The sequence below is a fragment of the Montipora capricornis genome, chromosome 10 (genome assembly GCF_036669925.1).
Source record: "Montipora capricornis isolate CH-2021 chromosome 10, ASM3666992v2, whole genome shotgun sequence".
NCBI classification, from domain to species: Eukaryota; Metazoa; Cnidaria; class Anthozoa; order Scleractinia; family Acroporidae; genus Montipora; species Montipora capricornis.
In genome coordinates this window covers 21,286,051-21,310,677 of record NC_090892.1, presented here as the reverse complement: position 1 = coordinate 21,310,677, position 24,627 = coordinate 21,286,051, and the positions used below count along the sequence as shown (strand labels likewise).

At 40.9% G+C, this 24,627-nt stretch overlaps 2 protein-coding genes across 2 annotated transcripts in view; one reads left to right on the top strand and one right to left on the bottom strand.

The window, feature by feature from the left end:
- The first annotated feature begins 386 nt into the window (after positions 1-386).
- On the top strand, positions 387-15,024 carry LOC138019517 (uncharacterized). Its single transcript, XM_068866339.1, has 11 exons — positions 387-617; positions 978-1,068; positions 2,441-2,704; positions 3,954-6,463; positions 7,293-7,566; positions 8,568-8,746; positions 9,148-9,793; positions 10,198-10,374; positions 11,176-11,244; positions 12,246-12,484; positions 13,575-15,024. The coding sequence occupies exons 2-11, from the start codon at positions 990-992 to the stop codon at positions 13,689-13,691; spliced, it is 4,554 nt and encodes a 1,517-aa protein (XP_068722440.1). The 5' UTR covers positions 387-617; positions 978-989; the 3' UTR covers positions 13,692-15,024.
- An 8,243-nt stretch (positions 15,025-23,267) lies between these two features.
- Positions 23,268-24,627, bottom strand: part of LOC138019675 (deleted in malignant brain tumors 1 protein-like) — a 70,707-nt gene continuing 69,347 nt past the window's right edge. The window contains exon 35 of the mRNA XM_068866537.1: positions 23,268-24,627. This exon is cut by the window's right edge and continues 529 nt beyond it. The gene's annotated coding sequence lies outside the window, so the exon portion shown is untranslated.

Genomic DNA, 24,627 nt, shown 5'->3' with positions numbered 1-24,627 from the left:
GAAGGAAAGATGCCAAACATTCGAAGATAACATTACAGGAGAATAACGACAAAAACTGAAACAAAAAATTTGGAAAAAAAAGACACCCCGACCCCGACCCCGGCCCCACTGAGCCCCGACCACGGCACCGACCCTGGACCGGCCCCGCGTTTTGGCTACTACTTATCTTTCGTGAGCTTCGTACCGTGTAAAATTATTTCGATTTAGCTCTTTCCTGTCTCTACCTCCGCGTTTTTCGAGCCGTTTTCCACAAAGAGCTTCCTGAAAGAGAGAGGAAAGCATCTCTTCAACCGCCATGGAGACACATTAGTCTGTTATCAATATGCATGAGTTGATTTTGGAAGTGGCACCGTGAAAACACCGGTAAGTCATGATGAATATATCATGAACGTATCAGCGCGCGAATCAGCAATACAACCATTTAATCTCGTCGAGATACTTTTGGTTCAAAAGTAACCTTCTTTTTCATTTCTGGCTTGAAGCACGTGAAATAATTCAACAGAGTGACGAGGTTTTCGAGAATCCTTGGGCGATGCTGCCAACGGAATATTCGTAGAAAAATAGTTTGAAGAATTTGAAGTAAGCTGCGTTTTTCACGCACCTGGTTGATTTAATTAGTAAGTATGTCCGTGGCTTTAAAGTCTTTTTTTTTGTTGCCAGGCGTATATGTTAATCTTCGAAATTTTTAGAGCGGTGTGGTAAAATATTAGAGGAACATGTCCTTTGCTGGAAGATGTTCAAAATGGCAGATTAGTTTGAATGGCGAGGAACATTCGCCGTTTACCACCGCTTCTTCTGGTCATATTGTTACAATCGTTCTGGTGTTAAAAACGCTTTTTTCAATTAATGATTACAGTTTTAAGTAAACCTCAAACCTCCAATTCTCTTCTAACACATCCTAAAGAAAAGCACCTATTCCTGCAATTGATCTTTTGACTCTAAAATTCAATTGTTTTGTTTGATAATTCCCTTTGCAGGTTCCTCGGAAGATGTATTTCACTTTGCACGGTGAATTTGCTGTTTTCTTCTTATTCATCGCTTTCCATAGAGGGTTAGCATTTGACAAAGGTAAAGTATCAACATGTATAGTCCCTTAACAACTGATTTTATCTTTGGAACTGTTTCGGAGCGTTGCTGGTTGCCAAGCTTTTAAGGGCCGGGGTAGTGTTAACGATTCAATAATTGCAATAATTCTGACCAGGCCTGGGTTGTTCAAAAGGTGGATAACGCTATCCACCGGATAAATCGCTATCCAGTGGATAAACACTGGCAAAACCAATTGAGTCATCCAGTGGATAGCGCTATCCATCATTTGAACAAATGAGGCCTGAAGTTTAAAATTTGAAATTCGCCAAAACGACTACGGTGTAACGTGGCACTTATTAGCAAGACAATTTATTTCATTGCAGTTCTAGTTTTGGTTAAAAATGATGGACTAACGACTGTTTTTTGATTTTCTGACACGGAAAAGCTATGTCTAATGTTTATCTTGTAAATTTTCAAAGAGACAACGGATTAACGTTTAGTCCCTATTTTTTGACTCGAATCTTATCCGTTTCGTTATTTCGTCTGATCTTACTAATAGTAATATCTACACAGATTAGGTGAGAAAAAAATTACTGTTTTCAGCCATTTACTAAGGAAACATTTGCTCTTTACTTTTTGTAGTTTAGTTTATGTGACCTCGGCAAGTACTATAAATGCAGCACCTTGCAAGATCAAAATGGTACCAGCATTTTAGGTATTTGTGAAATGCGGTTTGTGGCAAAACAAGCGCTCGAAATCAAAGAGGGGGCCTCGGAAAGGAAAACAATTTTTTTTATATTTACCAAATGCACTAAAATTTAGAGATATTGAAGTTTCGTGAAGTAAAGCCTAATCAACATTACATTGGAAACTCGTGAGCTGCTGGGATCTCAATTCCTCCGTTGGTTTGAATTCTTCTCGCTAGAGATCGATTTTGGCGGGGATTTTCAGGGTCGTTTTCAAACCCGGAACGAAAAGATGGATGGTCTCTCTCTCTGTTTTAGTTTTTAAAGCAACTTAGACGCATACAAAGAGAAAAAGTGTGCCGAAAAATTGACGGAAACGGGCGTTTTCCTGTCCGGTCACTGTTTAACGAAGAAGCCAAACTTTATCTCAACTCGCTTTTATTTACACAAAATCATCCTACTCACAATCGTACTCACGGCTCAGGCGGGCGATTCAAGCAATTTCAGTGGTTAACCCTTAGTTAAACATACGAAGATTAGAGAAGCCTGAAAATATCAAGGAATTCAAAGACCCACTTTAACTGGTCATTTTTAAAATCTCTCCTAAGCCCTGAATTTTACTGAAGACAATTGTTAGGGTAAGTCTAAGGCTTTTGGCTTCCATCATTTTGCTTTTCTGTTATCTCTTTTGTCTCATCCTTGTTTTTCCATTTACTCTGCTTCATCAGATGGCCTTCCAACAGCCAAACGTCTTCTACAAAAAATCGTTCCACTGGGCTCGATGCCTTCCATGCCGGAGGGCTTTCCTTCCTTGTCAGAGTTGAAGACAGATAACTTTGACTACAACATCAAGAAAGGTAAAGTCACAGTAGTTGCTGATCTAGAGGATCCAGTGCAGCTCTTGGGACAAGGAATGACCCTTGATGACGTCAAAATGACATTTAAGTATGATAAAAACAATCCTGGGAGAAAGTGGAAGTTCGACGCTGAAGGTGACTTTACTTTTATTTATATGTAATGAAGCAAACATACCCAACACTATATTTCATTCGTTTCGTAGCGCACGACTGGCCTCCAGCCTAAAAAATGGTCCTTAAGGGAGGGGTACTATTAACCCCTCTTCCTGCCCTTCTTACGCAACTACCTAATAAACATGTACCGTCGTTCCCAGGGCTATTTTCCGGCGGGGAAAACCTGGGAACGAGGCTGATAAATATGGATCAATTAAGATATTTAGCATGGCGTTTTCAAGAAATGACATTCTTTTTCCCAGGGGCCGCGATTCTCTCGGTCATGCAGCACCAAGAATAACGACCTCTGGCTGTTCCCGAACCAGGAAGTCTGCGAATCACGGACTTCCGCAGTCTGCGAATCGCAGTCTGCGCAATCTCTAAAATTTGAAACAATGAGTAGCTGTAAACGGTTACCAAAATAGATCCCACACAGACTGCGCGTATTTTGGAACGAGCCAGAGGTCGTTATTCTTGGTGCTGACCGAAAGAATCGTGGCCTCTGTGGACGAGAACGGACAAATGACGAATGTCACGCTAAGATTTTTAATATATATTTCTTTTCATTTCTTGCCTGTCATCCGCAGATATCGAGCAAGTTCTTTACTGCGATTTTCATAATTCTGCTGAATCTCATCTTCAAGCGCCAACGGGCAAATGCGTTTTTGGCTTCCATCAATCAAACTTCCGACGCCAAGCCGAGATTGGAGCCAAAAATCAATTGATGCGTAACATAACCTACCAATCAGCATCTTTGGCTCCCACGGTACATTTGTATTTTCGAACTTGACGCCGATGAAAAGCGATGGAATCCGTACGAATCTTTTTACGGAAGAAACACTACAAAGATATCGTAATGGTATTCTCGCTGTGAAGTAAACAAATATGCTCCGCTTCACTTTCAGGAAGCGGAGTCGATCTTCCCGGCTATGTGCGGAATTTGATTCATGGAAGCCAAAACGCACTTTGGATTGTAACCTCCCGGCGCAGAATTATCGGAAAATCGCAGTAAAGAAACAGAAAAGCTATAAGCGGAGAATTTTCATGCTTTCATGACCAGAAGAACCCGGCCCTTTACCGTTTCACGAAAATGTAATACTAAACTTCTCGGCTAATACCTCGACTGTAAAGCAAGAAATTCTGGAATAGATTTAGCAGAGTGAAACGCAAATGAGACTTCAGCAAATGAAAAGCTTGTAACTCAATTGATATTTACAATTATTTATAATAGGAAAGTGGAATCAAGGTAACATCACTGCAACAGTAAAAATCGAAGAATCCAAAATCGGCGATCATCACACAATGGTGGCAGCCGCTGACATGCTCAATGTGTACGAGGTAGCTTCCCGGCTTTCAGAGAAGAAAAGCGTTGAACACGCAGGAATAAACGCTAACACACTGAAGAACCTCACTCTCCAAAATGTAGAAATGTACTCAGTGTTCAAGGGAAATGACGACTATGTCTTTATGATTTCTGGAGACCCGTTGCTGGAGGACACACATTCGTCCGATTGCAAGGTTTTTATTCGCAAGGCCCCCAAGAAGAAAAGCGTATTTTCAGTCTTGTTGGAGTTTCAAAACGATCTGCCTTCCCGAGCTCTTTTAAAGCTGGTCAGTGACGACCTTTTCAAGATTCCATTCATCAACCATCTGATCGCAAAAACTCGAGTCTTTCGAAAGACCAGGACAAACTTCGGCTTTGTGGCCTCTACGGGAGATGTGGACAAACTACCACTTAGTTCCTTTGGCGATGGCATTCTGGCAGATGAACTACAGTCGCATATTTCCAAAGGCTTAACTTTGTTGCTTCCATTCCGTTTAGGAAGCGAGGACAAGAAACCAGTAAAAGTTGCAGTCGTGGTTAATCCTCCCCTTGTAAAGTTCATTACATCTCGCCACGAGACAGTCAGCGTCGCGCAAACCTTGCATGCTTTATCACCCAGTGCGAGGATAAGAGTGCTTCCTCATGGTTTTCCTAAACTTTCTTCCGTAGACATTGACCACTTCAGTTATGATATTGGCCAGGAGACGTTTACTGTCCATGCAAAGGTACCTGATACCATAGCTGTAATTCCTGGACTCCTCAACGTGTCTGAAGTTGACATTACCTTCCGACATCGCGTAGGAGATGAATTGAACACATGGTCATTTCAGGGCGATGGCGTCTCAGAGCTAGGAGGGGCAAAAGCAAATATCTCATTGAAAACAGAAGACGAAACCAAAGTCGTTTTCATCTCTGGGACCGCCGAGAAGATGTCAGTGAAATTACTCGCTGAACAATATGGCCTTTCCTTCATTCCAGATGCGGAAAGTCAAGCAATTATCCAGAATAGTCAAATGAGTGATTTTGATTTTATACAACCAAAGATCAAGTCAGCTACTTCAGAAAAGCAGAAAAATCGATACATCCACATCTCTGGTCTTGGGAATTTCCCTGGCGTAGACAAGACTACTGAAGCTGAGGCGGTGGTATATGAGGACAAAGGGCAATTGAAAACTTCTGTTGGATTTATATTCCCAAAGATTCCAATGCCGTCCATCATCGAAGCAATTACAGGAATAGATGTGGATATGCTGAAGAAATTACTAAGAAACAGTTTCAACACCTCGCTAGTTCTTTCCTTAGACGACGATGACTCTTTGTTCGAAAACCCGACACTCTCAGGGCTATCATTCGAGAAAGGCATATCCATGGTCGGTTTGTTCCGAATGCCTGAACAATGCAGAAACGATAAAATGTGTATGGCCGTCAAAACAATGCTCGAAAGTGAGCAGTGGTATCGAGTCCAAGGTCTCGTGAAACGCGATGCATTTACCTTGGCCGGAATGATTAACCGAAACTACGTGTTAGGAAATGGTCTTGTACTAAAAGACAACATGATTAAGTTGGACATTAAGGACGAATCTTCTTTCACTATACATTCCAAGCTGAGCTTTCCCAAGGAACCTCTTTCGTTCGTTGGAAACATAAACTTTGAAAACGGAACTGTGGAACTGGCCATGAGAAGTGATGGAGCTTTTTATCGTTCGTACAAAGGAGGATATCTGACATTTGACCAACTCTCCCTCAACACTGAAATCATGAATTCCATCCCACTACAGAAACTTTCACTAACAGGCAGAATGACGATGGGAAGTATAGGAAGCGGACATGAGATAATGGCCCCTTGCTTGATTTCATACCATGCAATGGACCCGGACTTCAGTCGAATTGAATCTAAGCTAAACGACATGACCATGGATAAGCTTGTGCAAGCCATGGAAATACCGAACGCGACGCTTCCGTATTCGTTAGCCTACGCTCCATTCATCGGTGGTTTAAAGGTGTTTTATCATCCAAATTTAAATACAAAGTCAAATTTCTCCATTCGAGGAGCCCTTCACATTTTTGGTCGGTATTTCGACTGCTCCATCAAGATGAACGATTCTAGCCATCTTCACATGACTTCCTCTCACACTAAATCCCCATTTGTACTGTCCAGTGGTTTTATCGTAGTCCAAGAGAGTAAGGGGAATTCCAAAAGCGGTCCAAAGCTCGAGGTCGAGATAGCTCCTTTCGACGTTCGTGTCAAAATGATCGGTTTTGCTCGTGTTCTCGGAACAGGATCGCCAACGGAGATCAAGATCTCCGATAGTGGTACAGAATTTCCTGTGAGTGGCAATATCTTTGATATCTCATCGACGGGATTGTACATCTCATCTCCTGAAGTTTTAGGAACATCTGATACATCCTCATTCCAGGTAAGCTGAATGATAAATAATAAGAAATTAAAACTAGTCTTCTTGCATTAAAAACTGAGCTGAAACCAAGTTTTATTGCCAAAGAAGGAGGAAAAAATCAGTCGTCTGCTTTCTCAACCGCGACAAGTTGCTACTCAACCTAAGTAAGTAGAATGGATAGCACAGTGGTGAGAGCACTCGCCTCCCACCAATTAGGCCCGGATTCATTTCCCAGACTTGGCTTTACATGTGGGTCGAGTTTATTGGGTCTCTATTCTGCTCCGAGAGGTTTTTCTCCGGTTACTCCGGTTTTGTACTCTCATTGAAAACTAGCCCAATATATAGATTTAGCCAAGCCTAAAAGCGGGGCTCCCGTTTCTAAACCCAGAAAGCAATATAGTGTTCATGGAAATAATCATGCTTCTGCATAAAGTACAATCGTCATTAGTGTGTACAGTTTACAGTGATCAAACAGATCAAACACCTCTGAGCTGACTAGCAGTAAACAAACAAGCCTTGCAAACAATAATAACAATTTTAATCAACAACTAAAACTGAAATTACATGACTGACAATCTTTACTCCCTCTCTCTTCAGTTCAGAACAACAGCAGAAATCTTTAAAGTTGAAATTTTTAAAGCGAACCAAAAATTCACAGTTAAACAAAGCAGCTCACAACTGGAAACGCATTTCACAAAAAAAGCCTGTAAATTTGATTGTTGTTGCCAGCGCCAGATACATCCGACACGCTCAAATAAAGTGCAGCTGTACTTGCTTAAATTATTTCCTCTTCAGAGACTGATCACATAGCCTTTTTGCTGAGCAAAACTATCATTGTGTTCCCTTTCAGGCTTACGGATGCCTCCCTGGAATCCATCAACAAGTGCTTAAAGCGGTAGACACTCTTTTAAAGGCAGCGGCTGTTGAGGCTGATAACTTCATCCAACAGGCAACAGAGAATCTGAAGGAAGCCAAAAACTATTACAGAAAGGCCACAAAGAATGAGGAATTCTATCGTCAGAAACTGACTGACGAACAGACGATTTTGGACAAAAGAATCAGAGAAGTTTGGTTAGCAGAGCAAAGATACAACAGTAGCTGTGAACTGAAAGAATGTACACAAAGTAGGTGACTTTGCTAGTTAATTTTTTACCTGTCCAGAATACTTTTGGTAAGGTTTGCGAGAGGATCTTTGAGATTACGGATTTTGAGTTTCGTCAATTCATCCGGGTGCACAAGGTTTAGGTAAAATGTGGATCACCAGTTTAACCTATAGGTAAAAACGGATTCAGCCTGAGAACGGATTTTACCGGCAACATTTCCGAACAATTGCAGATTGCAGACAGACATTTGTTTACTCCCGTAAATGAGGGCACCATGAGAGCATTTGCTAGAAGCTGGCGCTATAGTTTTATGTGAGAATTCAAGATCGACTGTTCATACATATGGTATATGAGGAATGTCTAGAGGCTTGTTCTAAGGCCATTAGAAGCGTGGCATAGGCAAAGGAGCATTCAGGAGTTGTCCTTTTCCCCTAAATTATCTTAAGTGTAAGATTTACCACAGAACTTTCTCGTGTCATTGGAAGAGGGAATGTTCAATTCGTGGATTAACCCAGTGGAAAAAAAACTTCCTTCTCAAAAGACTTTTTCTTTTCTGACATAAGTGCCGTGAAGTCGAAATTAACCATCGGCTCTCTCTCGAATGAATACTTTTTAACAGTGACACAAAATAAAAAAAAAAGATGCACCTACTTTTTTGATATTCAATGCACAAGGTAGGGTCTCATTTTTGATCCATTACAATGAACTCCGGGCGACGAGGGAGCCCAATTCTTAATCCACTCAATGATATTTTTACAGCCATCAAATAAAGAGGTTTTCAAAAAGATCCTAGTCGTCCTGTACTTTAAAAAAAAAAAAAAACGTCCTCCTCTTTGAGGCAACTCAAGAGGCAATTCCTTCATAAAGAAATACCTCCTCCATATTACAATAGCGCTAAAAGGGCTAAAGCATTCCCTTATGAATAAAAAAATCACACTCTATCCCCGAAAAAACAACAAATCAACCGTCCCATGAAACGTACCCCTATTTCGTGTTCGTTAAATATGTCGTTTGCCCTTCAGGTTGCATTGGCTGTGCAGATTGGAATAAATGCTGCACACGAGACGTATTTGGCAGTTGCGTGGAATGCCCATCTTGGAATAAATGCTGCTATAAAACGGGGGATCCTGTTTGTGTTGCACGGAATCATGGCTGTGATCACATCAGGAAAGTAGCAAGTGGAAACCTTGAGGACGCAAGAGTTAGTACCAATCTTATCATTTACTATTACATGAAATTACTTCAATATTTCTGCATGCCGATACCTCAATTGATGCATTGGTAGTTAATAGGGATGATTTGGGTTATAAACTAACCATATAGGGCTGACTGGTTGATTTGAGGTAAATTTGCGTACTTTACAGTGTTCGGTGGAATTCGGTGGAATACTTTGGATTTCATCTTAAGGCAGCATCCTTGATATTAATCTCCTTGGCTTTATAAGTTTATGATGCCTGAGTTGTGACGGACTGCTTTGTTGCTCCTCAAAGAAGATCAGTTGTCATTGTGAAAAAGTTACTGCGCTAACAAATAGTAGCCTCGTGCTTGGTTTAAGTCGTCATCTTTAGCATGTTTGTCTTTCCGTATTGTTCTTGTTTTTAGGATATCTACCTGGATCAAAAACGACGAGTGGACAACATAACTCAAGCCGTTTTCGACTCTGAATTTTCAAAAGGCAAAACAAAAGCTGTGTTGGATGCTGCAGGGAAAGCTCTGTCGCTAATCGACAGAGATTCCACCATTGGAATCGAAGCATCAAAATCTATCAAGCACTATGGACTCGAGAATGTGCTTAAGATTCATAGCATCTGCTTTCAGGCCCCTGTGGATTCCTTAGCAACAAGCTGTATCAACATGAGCGTCAATGCCAGCGTTATGGGTTCCGATGAAGTCAAAACACTTCCTTTCCACGCATGTCTAAACAAAGAGCTAGTACCACGTTTGGCACGTTTTCTTGCTAATTATCTGTTCCCGGATATAGGATCAACCAAACAAAAAAGAAGCTTGGTCAACGAGGAGCAGAATTATCTTCCAGATGGAGAACCAGCCGATGACAGGCTAACGACATTCCTTCGAGGGCGAGGGTTATTACGAAGGACAAGAGACGCTAAGTCAAGCGATGAACGGGAGAACATTGAACCGTTTTGGGATCTAATTCATCAACATGATCCATTGAAGGAAGTGAGGAAGGCTGCACCACCCAGTCACCCAACTATGAACAACTTGAAAAGAAAGTGGAAAATTCCAGGTTTGTTGCTCTATGCGTGCAAGCTTAAGTTTTGTGGTCTCCCTAAGACAAGGCCGTCAATAATCGCACTTGTATCCCTCATGCTTTTTTCACTTATATCTACCAGATTCCCAAAGCACTGTTCAATGAGTACTTCATATTTGACTAGATATGAAGATCGGAAATCCCTTATCTTTTCACTTTAGGAACAATTCTCTTGTTTGCATTTTTTGCAAGAAGACATTTTGCTCCTAACATGAGAGGATGATTCTTGCTTGGACTTCTTCTTTGCATATTTCTTTTGCTTTTTCTTGGGGAAGGGTGTGAAGGGCAAATTCTGCCTACAGCCCCCGAGGTGTTGACCATGCATTGCAATACAAAACAAGAAAATTGCAAACCAATTGCCATTTGTTGGATTCCAACAGTTTCGAAGACAGGAAGGTGCAAGATTTTCCACCAGCTCTTGGATATCTGTAGAGATATGATGAAGACCGTGAAGAAAATGTATGGAACTTACATGTACGAGCGATATTTGTTTGCGAAGGAAAAGGACCGCTTTACAAGAAAACTCAAGCGGGTCACGAAACAACTGGAACTGTCGGGTAAGTCGACGAATAACTGACTAAAACCCATGATATTTAGAATTCAAAATAGATCAGTGTTTTTAAGAACCAGGCGTCGTCTCTAAAAAGACTGCTTTGGCCATTTTTTGGGCATACTGATTTTTATTTTTAAATTTTAACTTGGCTGGAGGATGCGACTCATTTTGATTCTTACGACTAGATATCAACAGAAACTATCCTAACTTTTAGTGGTAGCTTTCTGCGTTTCCTATCTGCTGCACATCAGTACTCTGATTGGTTCGTCGAATGCTTTGAATGTCAGTTTTTCCGATTGTATTGAATTTCCCCTCAAACAAGTGTACAATAAGAGAGGAAGCAAGAAACAAATACTAGGCAGTCTTGAAGCAAAATGATCACGGAATAAGAGAGATTTACCCTCTCGTTTGCGGCTTAAAGAAAAATTTGGCTTATCAGAATACAATAGAAACTCAACAGTTCTAAGGTACTTTTCTCGATCATTGTGTCCGAAAAGCAAGAATTGATTTCTGGCAAACAAAAAATTTATTTTTCTCCTTATCTATGTAGTAGTTTGTCTCGATCGTATTGTTATAATAGTTATCTGTCTACTTTGCTCTTGGGGTGAAAAAAGCAAAGACGATTGGGTCTGAAACGACTCGTGTTATTGCAAGGTCGTTTATGCCTGTACACACAAATTGAAGCTCGGCTTTTGATAAAAGTTTTACTTATATGAAGAATAATGGCTCTCGATAGAAAACCTGAATATATGGCTTTTGTCAATGGAACTTCAATTAATGCTTCAGTTGTTTATTTTCCCATCAGCTAGGCAAGTCTCTGGTACAGAAGACCAAATGGAAAGGATTGAGAGAAGTCTCAAGTTTGTCAGCGAAGGTGGGTTATCATAAAAGCGCTTTCCATATTCGCATCTTCATCACCGGATATTGTTTTGAATTTAGACTTGCCATGTATAGATCATACCTGTCAGAACGAGGTTTTCTCGTGGTCTTATATTTATGTGAATGGGAGGGATTTGCAATTCAATGAACAGAAAATTAATCCGTCAAGCCGTAGAAAAATAATTTTAACAGAAAAACTGGAATTCATGTCAAAACCGGCTTTTTCTTGTAGTAGATCGGTCTTAATGCAGCTCGTTCAGTTTTCACACAATTAGTATGGACCGGATATTTAACAATTATTCCATGAGCACGCGTTGGATACCAGTCTCATATCCAATAGAGTGTTTTCACTCACGCAATCAGTACAAACCTTGTTTTTCCACCGAAACAAAAGGAAACGTTAACATGATAATAGAGCTCAATTCCCGGAGGATTAGGTGGGTACACCAAGATGGCGGCCGGTCCATTGTTTGAGTGCACCAACATGATGGCTGCGACTTCACGTGAAAACACTCTATAAGCGTAAATGGAATAATTGTTTTGTTAAATTTTCATCAAATTCTGAACGTGTCAGATGTTGTGTCCCGGGAAATTTCGCTTCTCGCACAAATTGTTCAGGTTGGCAACCCTTGAATCATTTTTGATATTAGGTCATACGGTATATGAGCTGATAACCGAGATTGAGTGAACAAATTAGAACGCTCTAAACGCAATAATCTAATAACATACCATATCACGCTTTTACATCTGGCTAAGGTGTGGTGTTGTTCTTGGAAATCATTTATCGCGGTTAAAACTTGTTGAGAAGGGCCCTGGCAAACATTTCCCTATTGGAAGTGGGGCTACTCTCACAACGTATCATCATCATCATCATCATCATCATCATTCTCACTGTTAATAAAAGGTTAGCTTTTTGGTCCTAGATAACGTTAAATAAAGGGAGAAATTCATTGGGGCGGGCGTACTATTTATTAACGCCATTTTTCCCTGTCGAAGGTGTCAAGAAATGGAGCAAAAAATGCGAAGAGGAACTGAAGCACCAGGAATCAATCAGTGTAAAGGCCTGGGTCAAAGCCATGGACAGCAGAATTACGTCACTCGGTGGAGAAGGTGTACAAAGGTTCTTGGGTAATCTGTTCCGTGCATTTGACGGTTTGTTTGAGAGTTCATCTCTGCCCTCAAAGGCAGCTAAGAAAGCTGTGACAGTAATGCAAGGAGTCAGGCAAATTAAAGCGGTGAGTTGCCAAATCCTCGGTTTTATTAAGCCTGGTTTACACTGCTTCATAAGCATAATCATAACGAAGTTCACACTTGTTGCATAAGCGTAAGAGAAGTGACATGCGCAAGCACAGTTAGCTCCAGCAAAGACTCGGTGGAGAATGGGACGATCTACGTTTCCAAAATGGAGGATGAAGAATCCATACCTGCTACGTCACTACGTAGAAGAAGACGACGTCGACAAGAGAGAGAACGGTGAGAGAGTGGGAGCTGTTGGGTACGGGATATTTTCCGAAAGAGGAAAGAACAAGGAGACTTTCATAATCTGGTATGGGAACTGCAACTAGCGGACCGGGAATTTTACTATTTCGGGATACTTCATCAAACGATTTGTGGTAAAGGCAGGGATACTTGCGAACCGCCTCAGCAAGTTTCTTGTAAAAAACATTACCTTTGGACGCCATTTTTAGCACTATCATGAACTTGGATATCCGCTGGCATAAGAAACAGCTGACAACTCGGTCTTATAGCTTTCTGTGTATGATGCACCCGGTTTACACAATAATTACCGTGACATGAGCATAAGAAAACGTAAACGATTCCTTTTTCTTATTCCTAGGCTTATGATTATTTCATTCCCGCTTACTCTGTTTATACTTATTCTTATGTTTATGCTTTTGCTTATGCTTTTGTCACAGTGTAAACAAGGCTTTAGCGTTGTAGCAGTATTTCCCATGAGAGCTAAAAAAACAGCAAATGCATAAGAAAAAGGAATCGTTTACATTTTCTGATCCTTATGACGTTTATGCTCATGTCACATTAATAATTGCGTAAACCGGGTGCAACATACACAGAAACCTTAGACCAAGTTGTCATCTGTTTATGGTTAGACTTCACTTCTTTATCCACAAAAGGACGAAAAACCACAGGCTCCATCTCCACGAATAACGTAAGGCGTTTATTGATAACCAACACACTTTTCGGAAAGAGGGGCCGCAGTTGTTTTGGTCAAGCATTTACAATAAGAAGTCAGGGAAGGGACTCCGTGATTTTCCATCGAGGCTCTTTAAACGTATTTTTTGAAAGCTTTTCCATTTTTTTTTACAGGCATTCGACGAAGTCTTCACGAAGGACAGCACCCTTGGCCGCGCCAACTATCACGCAGACAGAGTTCTGTATAATATAGCGGAAATAGCTGATGTGGAAATCTACTGCCACAAATAAATAGTTTAGTTATTCTCTGCATTTTGTACTATATAGCGACCAGAGAAAGGACACAAAGATGGCATGCCTTCTCCAAAATATTGTTTGATAGGACGAGTGAGTGACGCCTCATCAAATTGGTAGCGGATAGACGAATTTCAGAAATCGAATTAAAACAGAATATTACGAACGAGTGACAGTGCAGGGAGCCTTGATCACATGACAACCCTTTTGGACTATACGTAAGATACGTTTAAGTACCTCCGAGTAAATAGGCATACCAACTGTATCTTGTGCTATTAAAATTGTTTACACAACAGTTATTCCGTTACTGCAGCGTCCTTATGAAAGTTAGTCCAAGAGTGACGCCATGAATTTCCATCCACGATGTGAAGAGTAAAATTCATTACTATCACTAATAAATTCACGTCTGGTGAAACAGAAGCAGACGTAAACTGAAAAGGGCTCCCATTTGAGCGGACTTCTAATCTTCCAGTAAATCGATCGCAGCATTTGGAATTAACCTACCGATCGTAATCACGTATTTGAACATTAAGAAATAGCATTGGATTGTATACACACGATTCCACGCAGCAATTTAATTGTATAAAACCGAAGATGAAATCAAGAGAATTGAATTATAGTAATAATCTACCTTAAGATATCCTTAATTAATATTTGGAATACTACTTAGTATTCTTGACGAAAGGTTGGAGATTTCTATGGTTGAAACTCTTGGTTTGGGACTTTTCAAATAGGTCAAACTTGTTCCTCAACTTAATCTTAATATCTTCCACAACTAAAGCAAGTTGAAAAGACTGTTTGTTTCGATGCACAACGCAGACTTTGAGACCTCTCATTTCTGTGAATTGGTTGCTCCTTCTTAAGTCCCACAACAACTAGTTTCAATTATAGAGTCACTCTTCAACGAAAACTGTGTCGACTCTCGATCAGTTTGCATGCCGTAACCATTGTTAGCCTCAATTTACATGGTAATTTCTGTCACAAGTATCTTAGGCTTTGCTCGGTGTGGATAGCGGAAGAGCGAGAGCCACTGAGCAGCAGAGATTCACGAAACCAAGACGAGTATTTGAAAGTCATGCACGAGGAAATATTCTTATGGTGAATATTCGTCGCATGTAAAAGTTGGCGCATCAACGTTTAGGAAAACACTTTGCATAAATTAAACTTGTCACAAAAAATGACCCCATAAAACTCGTTGGTTTGGATGTGGCTTGACATCTTTACTTTTAAATTAATCCTTTAACGACCGAAGTATCCATTTTACATCCATTTCGTAGCAAAAATATTGTTAAAGGTGTACGTTTTCGACTAATAAAGAACTGTTACATTTTTGTTGTCTGTTCTTCAAATCCCCTTCCTCTTATAGGGAAGCCCGTTAAAGTGCCCCTGTGATTGAAAAAAAAAATCACTTCCTTTTTTTTCTTCAGATTTTGAAAAAATGTTTGCTTAACATCTGACTGGTAAAATTTTGAGCTTTGATTTTTATCGAAAAGCCATTTATTTTGAGTGTAAGTTTTGGATTTCACGGTCCGCCATTACTCACGGTCAAAACTGACCGATTGGACCTCAGAGGGTTGGATCCAGGGAAAGTGACGTCAAGAGGCTCACTAGCTTAAAATTTCAGCGAGTGAATGCAGCTTATTATATAGATGCAAAACGCGAGTTTAAAAGTCTGAAAGCCCAAAACTCCCGTGCTGCATTCCGCGGCGTATACACGCATTGCATTCTTAAATTGGTGAGTCTGTGACGTCATTTTCTCCTCGATCAAGCTCTCTCTCGAGGCTCGTTTACACAGAGCGATTTTATCGTGCGACAAGAGCTGCGATAAAATCGCAGCAAAGTTGCACTAAATTTCGAGGCATGTTCGAAGTTGAGGCGACAAGACTGCGATTGGTCGCGCTACTAATCGCAGTGAAATCGCCGGCTGTTCACACGCGCGATTTGCTGTCGCCGTAAAATCGCCGTTCGATCGCAGCTCTTGTCGCGCGATAAAATCGCTCTGTGTAAATGCGCTTTCAAGATCTTAAAGTTAGTAACAGCGGACCATTAAATAGGAAAATTCCAGTTAAAATAAACAGGTGTCTTTTTCAAATCAAGGCTTAAAACTTTGGTAGCTTAGATTTTAGTTAAAGAAAGGTTACGTTTATACAAACGTTGGCCGTGTAGCACTTATATTTTAATCAGAGTTAACTGAATAGAGGGTAATGTGAAGTGCTAGATTTCTATCCCATATGAACCATGTGAGCGCCAGCCCCACTGATGGAAATGGGCCCACACAAGACCAGAGAAAAACTCTGACCAGGGCGGGAATTGAACCCACGACCTTCGGGCCAGATCTCCGCGGCCCTACCGACCAAGCCACAAGGCCAGACGGGAGCAGGCCGTGGGAACTGAAGATGTTAAGGTCACGGCAATGAACATGTACTAGTACAAAGAAAGGTTACGTTTATACAAACGTTGGCCGTGTAGCACTTATATTTTAATCAGAGTTAACTGAATAGAGGGTAATGTGAAGTGCTAGATTTCTATCCCATATGAACCATGTGAGCGCCAGCCCCACTGATGGAAATGGGCCCACACAAGGACAGAGAAAAACTCTGACCAGGGCGGGAATTGAACCCACGACCTTCGGGCCAGATCTCCGCCGCCCTACCGACCAAGCCACAAGGCCAGACGGGAGCAGGCCGTGGGAACTGAAGATGTTAAGGTCACGGCAATGAACATGTACTAGTACAAAGAAAGGTTACGTTTATACAAACGTTGGCCGTGTAGCACTTATATTTTAATCAGAGTTAACTGAATAGAGGGTAATGTGAAGTGCTAGATTTCTATCCCATATGAACCATGTGAGCGCCAGCCCCACTGATGGAAATGGGCCCACACAAGGACAGAGAAAAACTCTGACCAGGGCGGGAATTGAACCCACGACCTTCGGGCCAGATCTCCGCCGCCCTACCGACCAAGCCACAAGGCCAGACGGGAGCAGGCCGTGGGAACTGAAGATGTTAAGGTCACGGCAATGAACATGTACTAGTACAAAGAAAGGTTACGTTTATACAAACGTTGGCCGTGTAGCACTTATATTTTAATCAGAGTTAACTGAATAGAGGGTAATGTGAAGTGCTAGATTTCTATCCCATATGAACCATGTGAGCGCCAGCCCCACTGATGGAAATGGGCCCACACAAGGACAGAGAAAAACTCTGACCAGGGCGGGAATTGAACCCACGACCTTCGGGCCAGATCTCCAGATCTCCAGGACGGTTTGTTTGAGAGTTCATCTCTGCCCTCAAAGGCAGCTAAGAAAGCTGTGACAGTAATGCAAGGAGTCAGGCAAATTAAAGCGGTGAGTTGCCAAATCCTCGGTTTTATTAAGCCTGGTTTACACTGCTTCATAAGCATAAGCATAACGAAGTTCACACTTGTTGCATAAGCGTAAGAGAAGTGACATGCGCAAGCACAGTTAGCTCCAGCAAAGACTCGGTGGAGAATGGGACGATCTACGTTTCCAAAATGGAGGATGAAGAATCCATACCTGCTACGTCACTACGTAGAAGAAGACGACGTCGACAAGAGAGAGAACGGTGAGAGAGTGGGAGCTGTTGAGTACGGGATATTTTCCGAAAGAGGAAAGAACAAGGAGACTTTCATAATCTGGTATGGGAACTGCAACTAGCGGACCGGGAATTTTACTATTTCGGGATACTTCATCAAACGATTTGTGGTAAAGACAGGGATACTTGCGAACCGCCTCAGCAAGTTTCTTGTAAAAAACATTACCTTTGGACGCCATTTTTAGCACTATCATGAACTTGGATATCCGCTGGCATAAGAAACAGCTGACAACTCGGTCTTATAGCTTTCTGTGTATGATGCACCCGGTTTACACAATAATTACCGTGACATGAGCATAAGAAAACGTAAACGATTCCTTTTTCTTATTCCTAGGCTTATGATTATTTCATTCCCGCTTACTCTGTTTATACTTATTCTTATGTTTATGCTTTTGCTTATGCTTTTGTCACAGTGTAAACAAGGCTTTAGCGTTGTAGCAGTATTTCCCATGAGAGCTAAAAAAACAGCAAATGCATAAGAAAAAGGAATCGTTTACATTTTCTGATCCTTATGTCGTTTATGCTCATGTCACGTTAATAATTGCGTAAACCGGGTGCAACATACACAGAAACCTTAGACCAAGTTGTCATCTGTTTATGGTTAGACTTCACTTCTTTATCCACAAAAGGACGAAAAACCACAGGCTCCATCTCCACGAATAACGTAAGGCGTTTATTGATAACCAACACACTTTTCGGAAAGAGGGGCCGCAGTTGTTTTGGTCAAGCATTTACAATAAGAAGTCAGGGAAGGGACTCCGTGATTTTCCATCGAGGCTCTTTAAACGTATTTTTTGAAAGCTTTTACATTTTTTTTACAGGCATTCGACGAAGTCTTCACGAAGGACAGCACCCTTGGCCGCGCCAACTATCACGCAGACAGAGTTCTGTATAATATAGCGGAAATAGCTGATGTGGAAATCTACTGCCACAAATAAATACTTTAGTTATTCTCTGCATTTTGTACTATATAGCGACCAGAGAAAGGACACAAAGATGGCATGCCTTCTCCAAAATATTGTTTGATAGGACGAGTGAGTAACGCCTCATCAAATTGGTAGCGGATAGACGAATTTCAGAAATGGAATTAAAACAGAATATTACAAACGAAGGGTTGTCATGTGATCAAGGCTCCCTGCACTGTCACTCTGGACTATGCGTAAGATACGTTTAAGTACCTCCGAGTAAATAGGCATACCAACTGTATCTTGTGCTATTAAAATTGTTTACACAACACTTATTCCGTTACTGCAGCGTCCTTATGAAAGTTAGTCCAAGAGTGACGCCATGAATTTCCATCCACGATGTGAAGAGTAAAATTCATTACTATCACTAATAAATTCACGTCTGGTGAAACAGAAGCAGACGTAAACTGAAAAGGGCTCCCATTTGAGCGGACTTCTAATCTTCCAGTAAATCGATCGCAGCATTTGGAATTAACCTACCGATCGTAATCACGTATTTGAACATTAAGAAATAGCATTGTATTGTATACACACGATTCCACGCAGCAATTTAATTGTATAAAACCGAAGATGAAATCAAGAGAATTGAATTATAGTAATAATCTACCTTAAGATATCCTTAATTAATATTTGGAATACTACTTAGTATTCTTGACGAAAGGTTGGAGATTTCTATGGTTGAAACTCTTGGTTTGGGACTTTTCAAATAGGTCAAACTTGTTCCTCAACTTAATCTTAATATCTTCCACAACTAAAGCAAGTTGAAAAGACTGTTTGTTTCGATGCTCAACGCAGACTTTGAGACCTCTCATTTCTGTGAATTGGTTGCTCCTTCTTAAGTCCCACAACAACTAGTTTCAATTATAGAGTCACTCTTCAACGAAAACTGTGTCGACTCTCGATCAGTTTGCATGCCGTAACCATTGTTAGCCTCAATTTACATGGTAATTTCTGTCACAAGTATCTTAGGCTTTGCTCGGTGTGGATAGCGGAAGAGCGAGAGCCACTGAGCAGCAGAGATTCACGAAACCAAGACGAGTATTTGAAAGTCATGCACGAGGAAATATTCTTATGGTGAATATTCGTCGCATGTAAAAGTTGGCGCATCAACGTTTAGGAAAACACTTTGCATAAATTAAACTTGTCACAAAAAATGACCCCATAAAACTCGTTGGTTTGGATGTGGCTTGACATCTTTACTTTTAAATTAATCCTTTAACGACCGAAGTATCCATTTTACATCCATTTCGTAGCAAAAATATTGTTAAAGGTGTACGTTTTCGACTAATAAAGAACTGTTACATTTTTGTTGTCTGTTCTTCAAATCCCCTTCCTCTTATAGGGAAGCCCGTTAAAGTGCCCCTGTGATTGAAAAAAAAAATCACTTCCTTTTTTTTCTTCAGATTTTGAAAAAATGTTTGCTTAACATCTGACTGGTAAAATTTTGAGCTTTGATTTTTATCGAAAAGCCATTTATTTTGAGTGTAAGTTTTGGATTTCACGGTCCGCCATTACTCACGGTCAAAACTGACCGATTAGACCTCAGAGGGTTGGATCCAGGGAAAGTGACGTCAAGAGGCTCACTAGCTTAAAATTTCAGCGAGTGAATGCAGCTTATTATATAGATGCAAAACGCGAGTTTAAAAGTCTGAAAGCCCAAAACTCCCGTGCTGCATTCCGCGGCGTATACACGCATTGCATTCTTAAATTGGTGAGTCTGTGACGTCATTTTCTCCTCGATCAAGCTCTCTCTCGAGGCTCGTTTACACAGAGCGATTTTATCGTGCGACAAGAGCTGCGATAAAATCGCAGCAAAGTTGCACTAAATTTCGAGCATGTTCGAATTTGCGGCGACAAGACTGCGATTGGTCGCGCTACTAATCGCAGTGAAATCGCCGGCTGTTCACACGCGCGATTTGCTGTCGCCGTAAAATCGCCGTTCGATCGCAGCTCTTGTCACGCGATAAAATCGCTCTGTGTAAATGAGCTTTCAAGATCTTAAAGTTAGTAACAGCGGACCATTAAATAGGAAAATTCCAGTTAAAATAAACAGGTGTCTTTTTCAAATCAAGGCTTAAAACTTTGGTAGCTTAGATTTTAGTTAACATAGTTTTGAAATCCAAGGAAACATAACAATTGACTTTTTGTCATACGCGGGGCACTTTAAGTGATAAGCCGTTTACTTGGGTCTGGCAGTGTTGCTGACGGTTTAGCCTGAAACCATCTGAAATTCCAGAATAAGAAACTCAAACGAATCGTGGAGCACAGAGAGGTGACACCGATGTCTTTCTTAGTTTATATTGCTTTAATTTATTCCCTTGGATCGATGCATGCCAAAAGACAGGGAAAGAGGGAAAGGCCAAAGACTTGTGTAAGGTATTTGTCAGGGGCGGATCCAGCATTTTTTGAAAGTGGGGGCCGAACAAGAAAACTAAGCGCGCGTTAGCGCGCCTCAGTAGCGCCTTAGGCGCTACTTTCTAGGGGGGTCTGGGGGCATGCCGCCCCAGAAAATTTTGAAAATTTGGGTACTCTTACATGCACTCTGGTGCAATCTGGAACGTAAAGTATCAGGATTCCATATTGAATAATATTATAAGTTTAATATGGTTATAATGATGCATGGTTTTTGACTCTTCGCTCCAATGTCACAAAATATATATAATTATATATGTAGGCATTAAGATTTTACGTTGTTACAGTCTCTGTAAGATACGTTGACTGTAGACAAGTATTTCGCATCCAGTCTTCTTCCTTATTTCGAAAGGATAATATTAACTCCTGTAAGTTGAAAGTTTATTCGCACAACTTTGGTCATACTATTAGCGAAAAATCACGCTTTAGCTAAAAAAATCAAAAGCTCCAACAGACTGCTTACAAAATGATAAAATTATTGTATATTTTGACAAAAAAAAAAATCTCTGACGAACTGAAAGGGGGGGGGGGGGGGGGCGCGGCCGCCTCGGCTCCCTCCTAAATCCGCCCCTGTTTGTAGCTTTCCTTTAGCCTGATAAAAGGCGGCAATTTTTATCCGTTCCAGGTACTTTTTATGCCATGCAAGATGACAAATTCCAAGGGTAGTTTGTTCCTCATTTTTATTCAAGGCAACAATCGCAAGCAAAACGAATATCAAAAGAAGAGGAGGTGGGACTTTGTCCACTGGTTAAGAACGTCACAAGCCTCGTTAGTACTAGCTCATAACTGATTACATGATAGATTCACTTACAGGTGTGCCAAAAAACTCAGGTTGGGTCACCGAGCTGAGTTTGGAGATATTGCTCAATATTTCTAACATAATTTGTTTCAAGCTTACTCGATTTTTAATTGCATTTTAATCTTCGGTCACTGAGTATTACATGTCTCACGCGCGCACGGCTTCGGAATAAATGACGAAGACGGGGCATGGTGAGTTGGATGGCCACTCTGTTCAACAAATGTAGAACACACGCATGCTTCATGATCGCCAAATCAATGTGGCGGTACGTCGTTTATCTGGACAAGAGAGAGTCTTGTTGGCGCAATGTTGGCGCAATGTTGGCGCAATGTTGAAACCGTTTGAGCGGCCTCTGCACGAATTTGTTTTTGCGTCCAGCATTTGCCCAACACCCGTTTAACTTTTGTTGAACGAATGTTGGTCAAATGTTGAAACCGTTTAAACGGGCCGAGGTGCCTTTGAATAGGGTTGCTGGGCCATTTCCACCACCCTCTCTTCCTAATCTGCAGGTCAGCAAACAAAAAAAGACTCGTTACCAAGCCACAAACAAAGACTGGTTCCAAACCGAACTCAACGGTCGCCGTATCGTCTTCAAAGTTCGTGAGGATGTTTTTCATCATTTTATCGTTTCGTTTGGGACACTAACAGCCGACTGACCTCGCTGGCAGGGCTTCGAATGCACGCCAAGGCGATTGAAATTAAAGAAAAACCTTTTCCCTTGAATTATACCGTGGAATTTTAACCGTGGGAACATTTTCTCCACAAGGGCAATAAGCTTAGGCTTTTTAATTGAGAATTATTTCGTAAAAGTATCTTCTCAGGTCGTTTATCGGGATTCCCATAAAAATCCTTATGTTAGTTGTTTGCTTTCTCTCGCACTGAGCTTGGGGCGCCTGTGTCCTGTTGCAATACGTTACGATATATTACAACATGTTAGATGATGTTGGATCAAATTTGAAAACGGTCACAGTTTTCGTGCAACATTTTGGATGCTGCATGATGTTGTACTCGTTTGGCCACATTCACGTAACATCGTTGCACTAGGGAGTGCTCGCTATGTCCACTTTGTTGCACGACAGAGTCTGGGGCACATAAACATCGACACGTTGCGTTCAGCCAGCCCGTTCAAGGCATGTCGCAACATCATCCGACAATGTTGCAAAAAGGTGCGTTGAAATGTTGCGAGCGTTTGGCCAGGCCTAAAAGATTCAAACTCTGAGAAAACGCTAACTCCAAGAAGAGATATGGGAATTGCAGTCTCCATGTCATGAGTTCCTGCTTTGTTCGAAGCTTTAAGATCTACCTTTTCAAACAGAGAAAGAACCTCCACCCGCCCTCTCCCCGAACCGCCAACAGGCCGCCACAAAGCCGTTAATGAAAGCTTAAAGTGGTACTACGACCAAAAAAAAAATTGTTTTTCCTTTGGATTTCAAAAGTATGTTAACTAAACACTAACTCACCCAAGTTTTAAGTTCTGATTTTAAAAAGACACCTGTTTATTCTAGCTGGAATTTTCTTATTTATTGGTCCGCCATTAGTAACTTTAAAATCTTGAGAGGGCTGGGTCGAGGAGAAAATGACGTCAAACACTCACTAGTTTAAGAATGCAATGCGTGTGTACGCGGCCTAATTAATATGCAGCACGAGATTTTCGGGCTTTCAGACTTTTCTACCCGTTTTTTGCGTATATAATAAATTGCGCTTACAAGCTGCAATTTTAAGCTACTGACTACATGACCTCATTTTCTCTAGATACAACCCTATGAGCTCCCCTCTGCCAGTTTTGAACGTGAGTAATGACGGACCTTGAAATCCAAAACTTACACTCAAAATAAACAGCCTTTCGATAAAACTCAAAGCTCAAAATTTTGCTAGTTAGTTGTTAAGCGAACACGCTTTCAAAATCTGAAGAAAAAAAGGAAATGATTTAAAAGCGTTGCGTGACGCCACAGATTAATGATGTGACCATCATATAAACCTTTATTTCGAGGAGTGTGGACGGAATTAAAGCTGTAAGAAGTCATGGAAGATATACCATTGTTTAGATGACAAAAAAGTTTAATTTATACAATTACAACTTGTCCATTGAAAATTTTGCAGCCTCTTACCATGCCTAGAGTGACAAGTTTACTAACCGGAATCGGAATCAGTGGTGTGATCAGCACACCACACATCTGATGTAATATATTTAGGCTAAAAATGTTTGCAAATTTGATCTTTTTTCGTAGTCTTTAACCGGCAAACCAAGCTGTGTCACCAAGAAAAAACAGCTGCAGAGTTCCAAAGTCCAATTTCTTTCTTTTGACTCAATCTACGCACTGATAAATCATGGATCACGCCGAATTGCTATACAGAGACTTATTGTGTGATTTCTAAATTTCTTTCGGATAACCCGACCTCTTTTTGAGTTTCTACAATTCCTCCACTTTGTTTGCGAATATATCTTTGAAAGCTGGAAATTAAAACCACCCTTCGAAATCTACTGGTGCTTCTTATGGATGTGTAGCGAAACCTCTTCCACACAAAGACAGAAAGGGTTTTGTGATGAATATCATATCGTAATGAGAAGAATCCATTTATACGTCAAGTATCTACAGAGAAATTTTCGTTAAAATTTATCTACCGATTTTGTCTCTCATTTTTGCGGTAGTCACTGTGACAATATGGAGTTTAAGAAACCACGACGGCTACGGTGACGAAAATGTCACTTCAAAATATAAGTTTGAACTGTTCTAAGTATTTCATGATTGTTCCATCTTGTTTATATTATTCAATATGAGCGAACTGTCCTAAAACTGGATTGGTATGGAACGACAACGCCAAAAAGCAGTAATATTAGTGGTTACAAGAACCAAAATGATCGTGCTGCACGTGCAACACGCATTTTTGTACCTTTCTCTCCCGTACTCGGCAAAACTACTACGTGAAATGAAATGACCAAATTTAAGGTTTTGACGACAACGTGGACAAACTACGGTGAATCTTTCAGTCTCACTCTTTACTTCAAATCCGTTGCCGTAGCCGTTGACGTTTCCAAACTCCCTAATACGTAATCTTTCCGACGTTTGTTTTGTGCCAATAAAGAGCTCACCTAAGAGTTAATGCCAAAAATATGCTTGAAATATGCTGTTTGTCTAAGCTAA

Excerpts from the sequence above, each read along its gene's own strand:
- LOC138019517 (XM_068866339.1), top strand. The coding sequence starts at position 990 with ATGTATTTCACTTTGCACGGTGAATTTGCTGTTTTCTTCTTATTCATC. Across the intron at positions 2,705-3,953 it reads GTGGAAGTTCGACGCTGAAG|GAAAGTGGAATCAAGGTAAC; the intron begins GTGACTTTACTT and ends TATTTATAATAG. Across the intron at positions 11,245-12,245 it reads TCTCAAGTTTGTCAGCGAAG|GTGTCAAGAAATGGAGCAAA; the intron begins GTGGGTTATCAT and ends TCCCTGTCGAAG.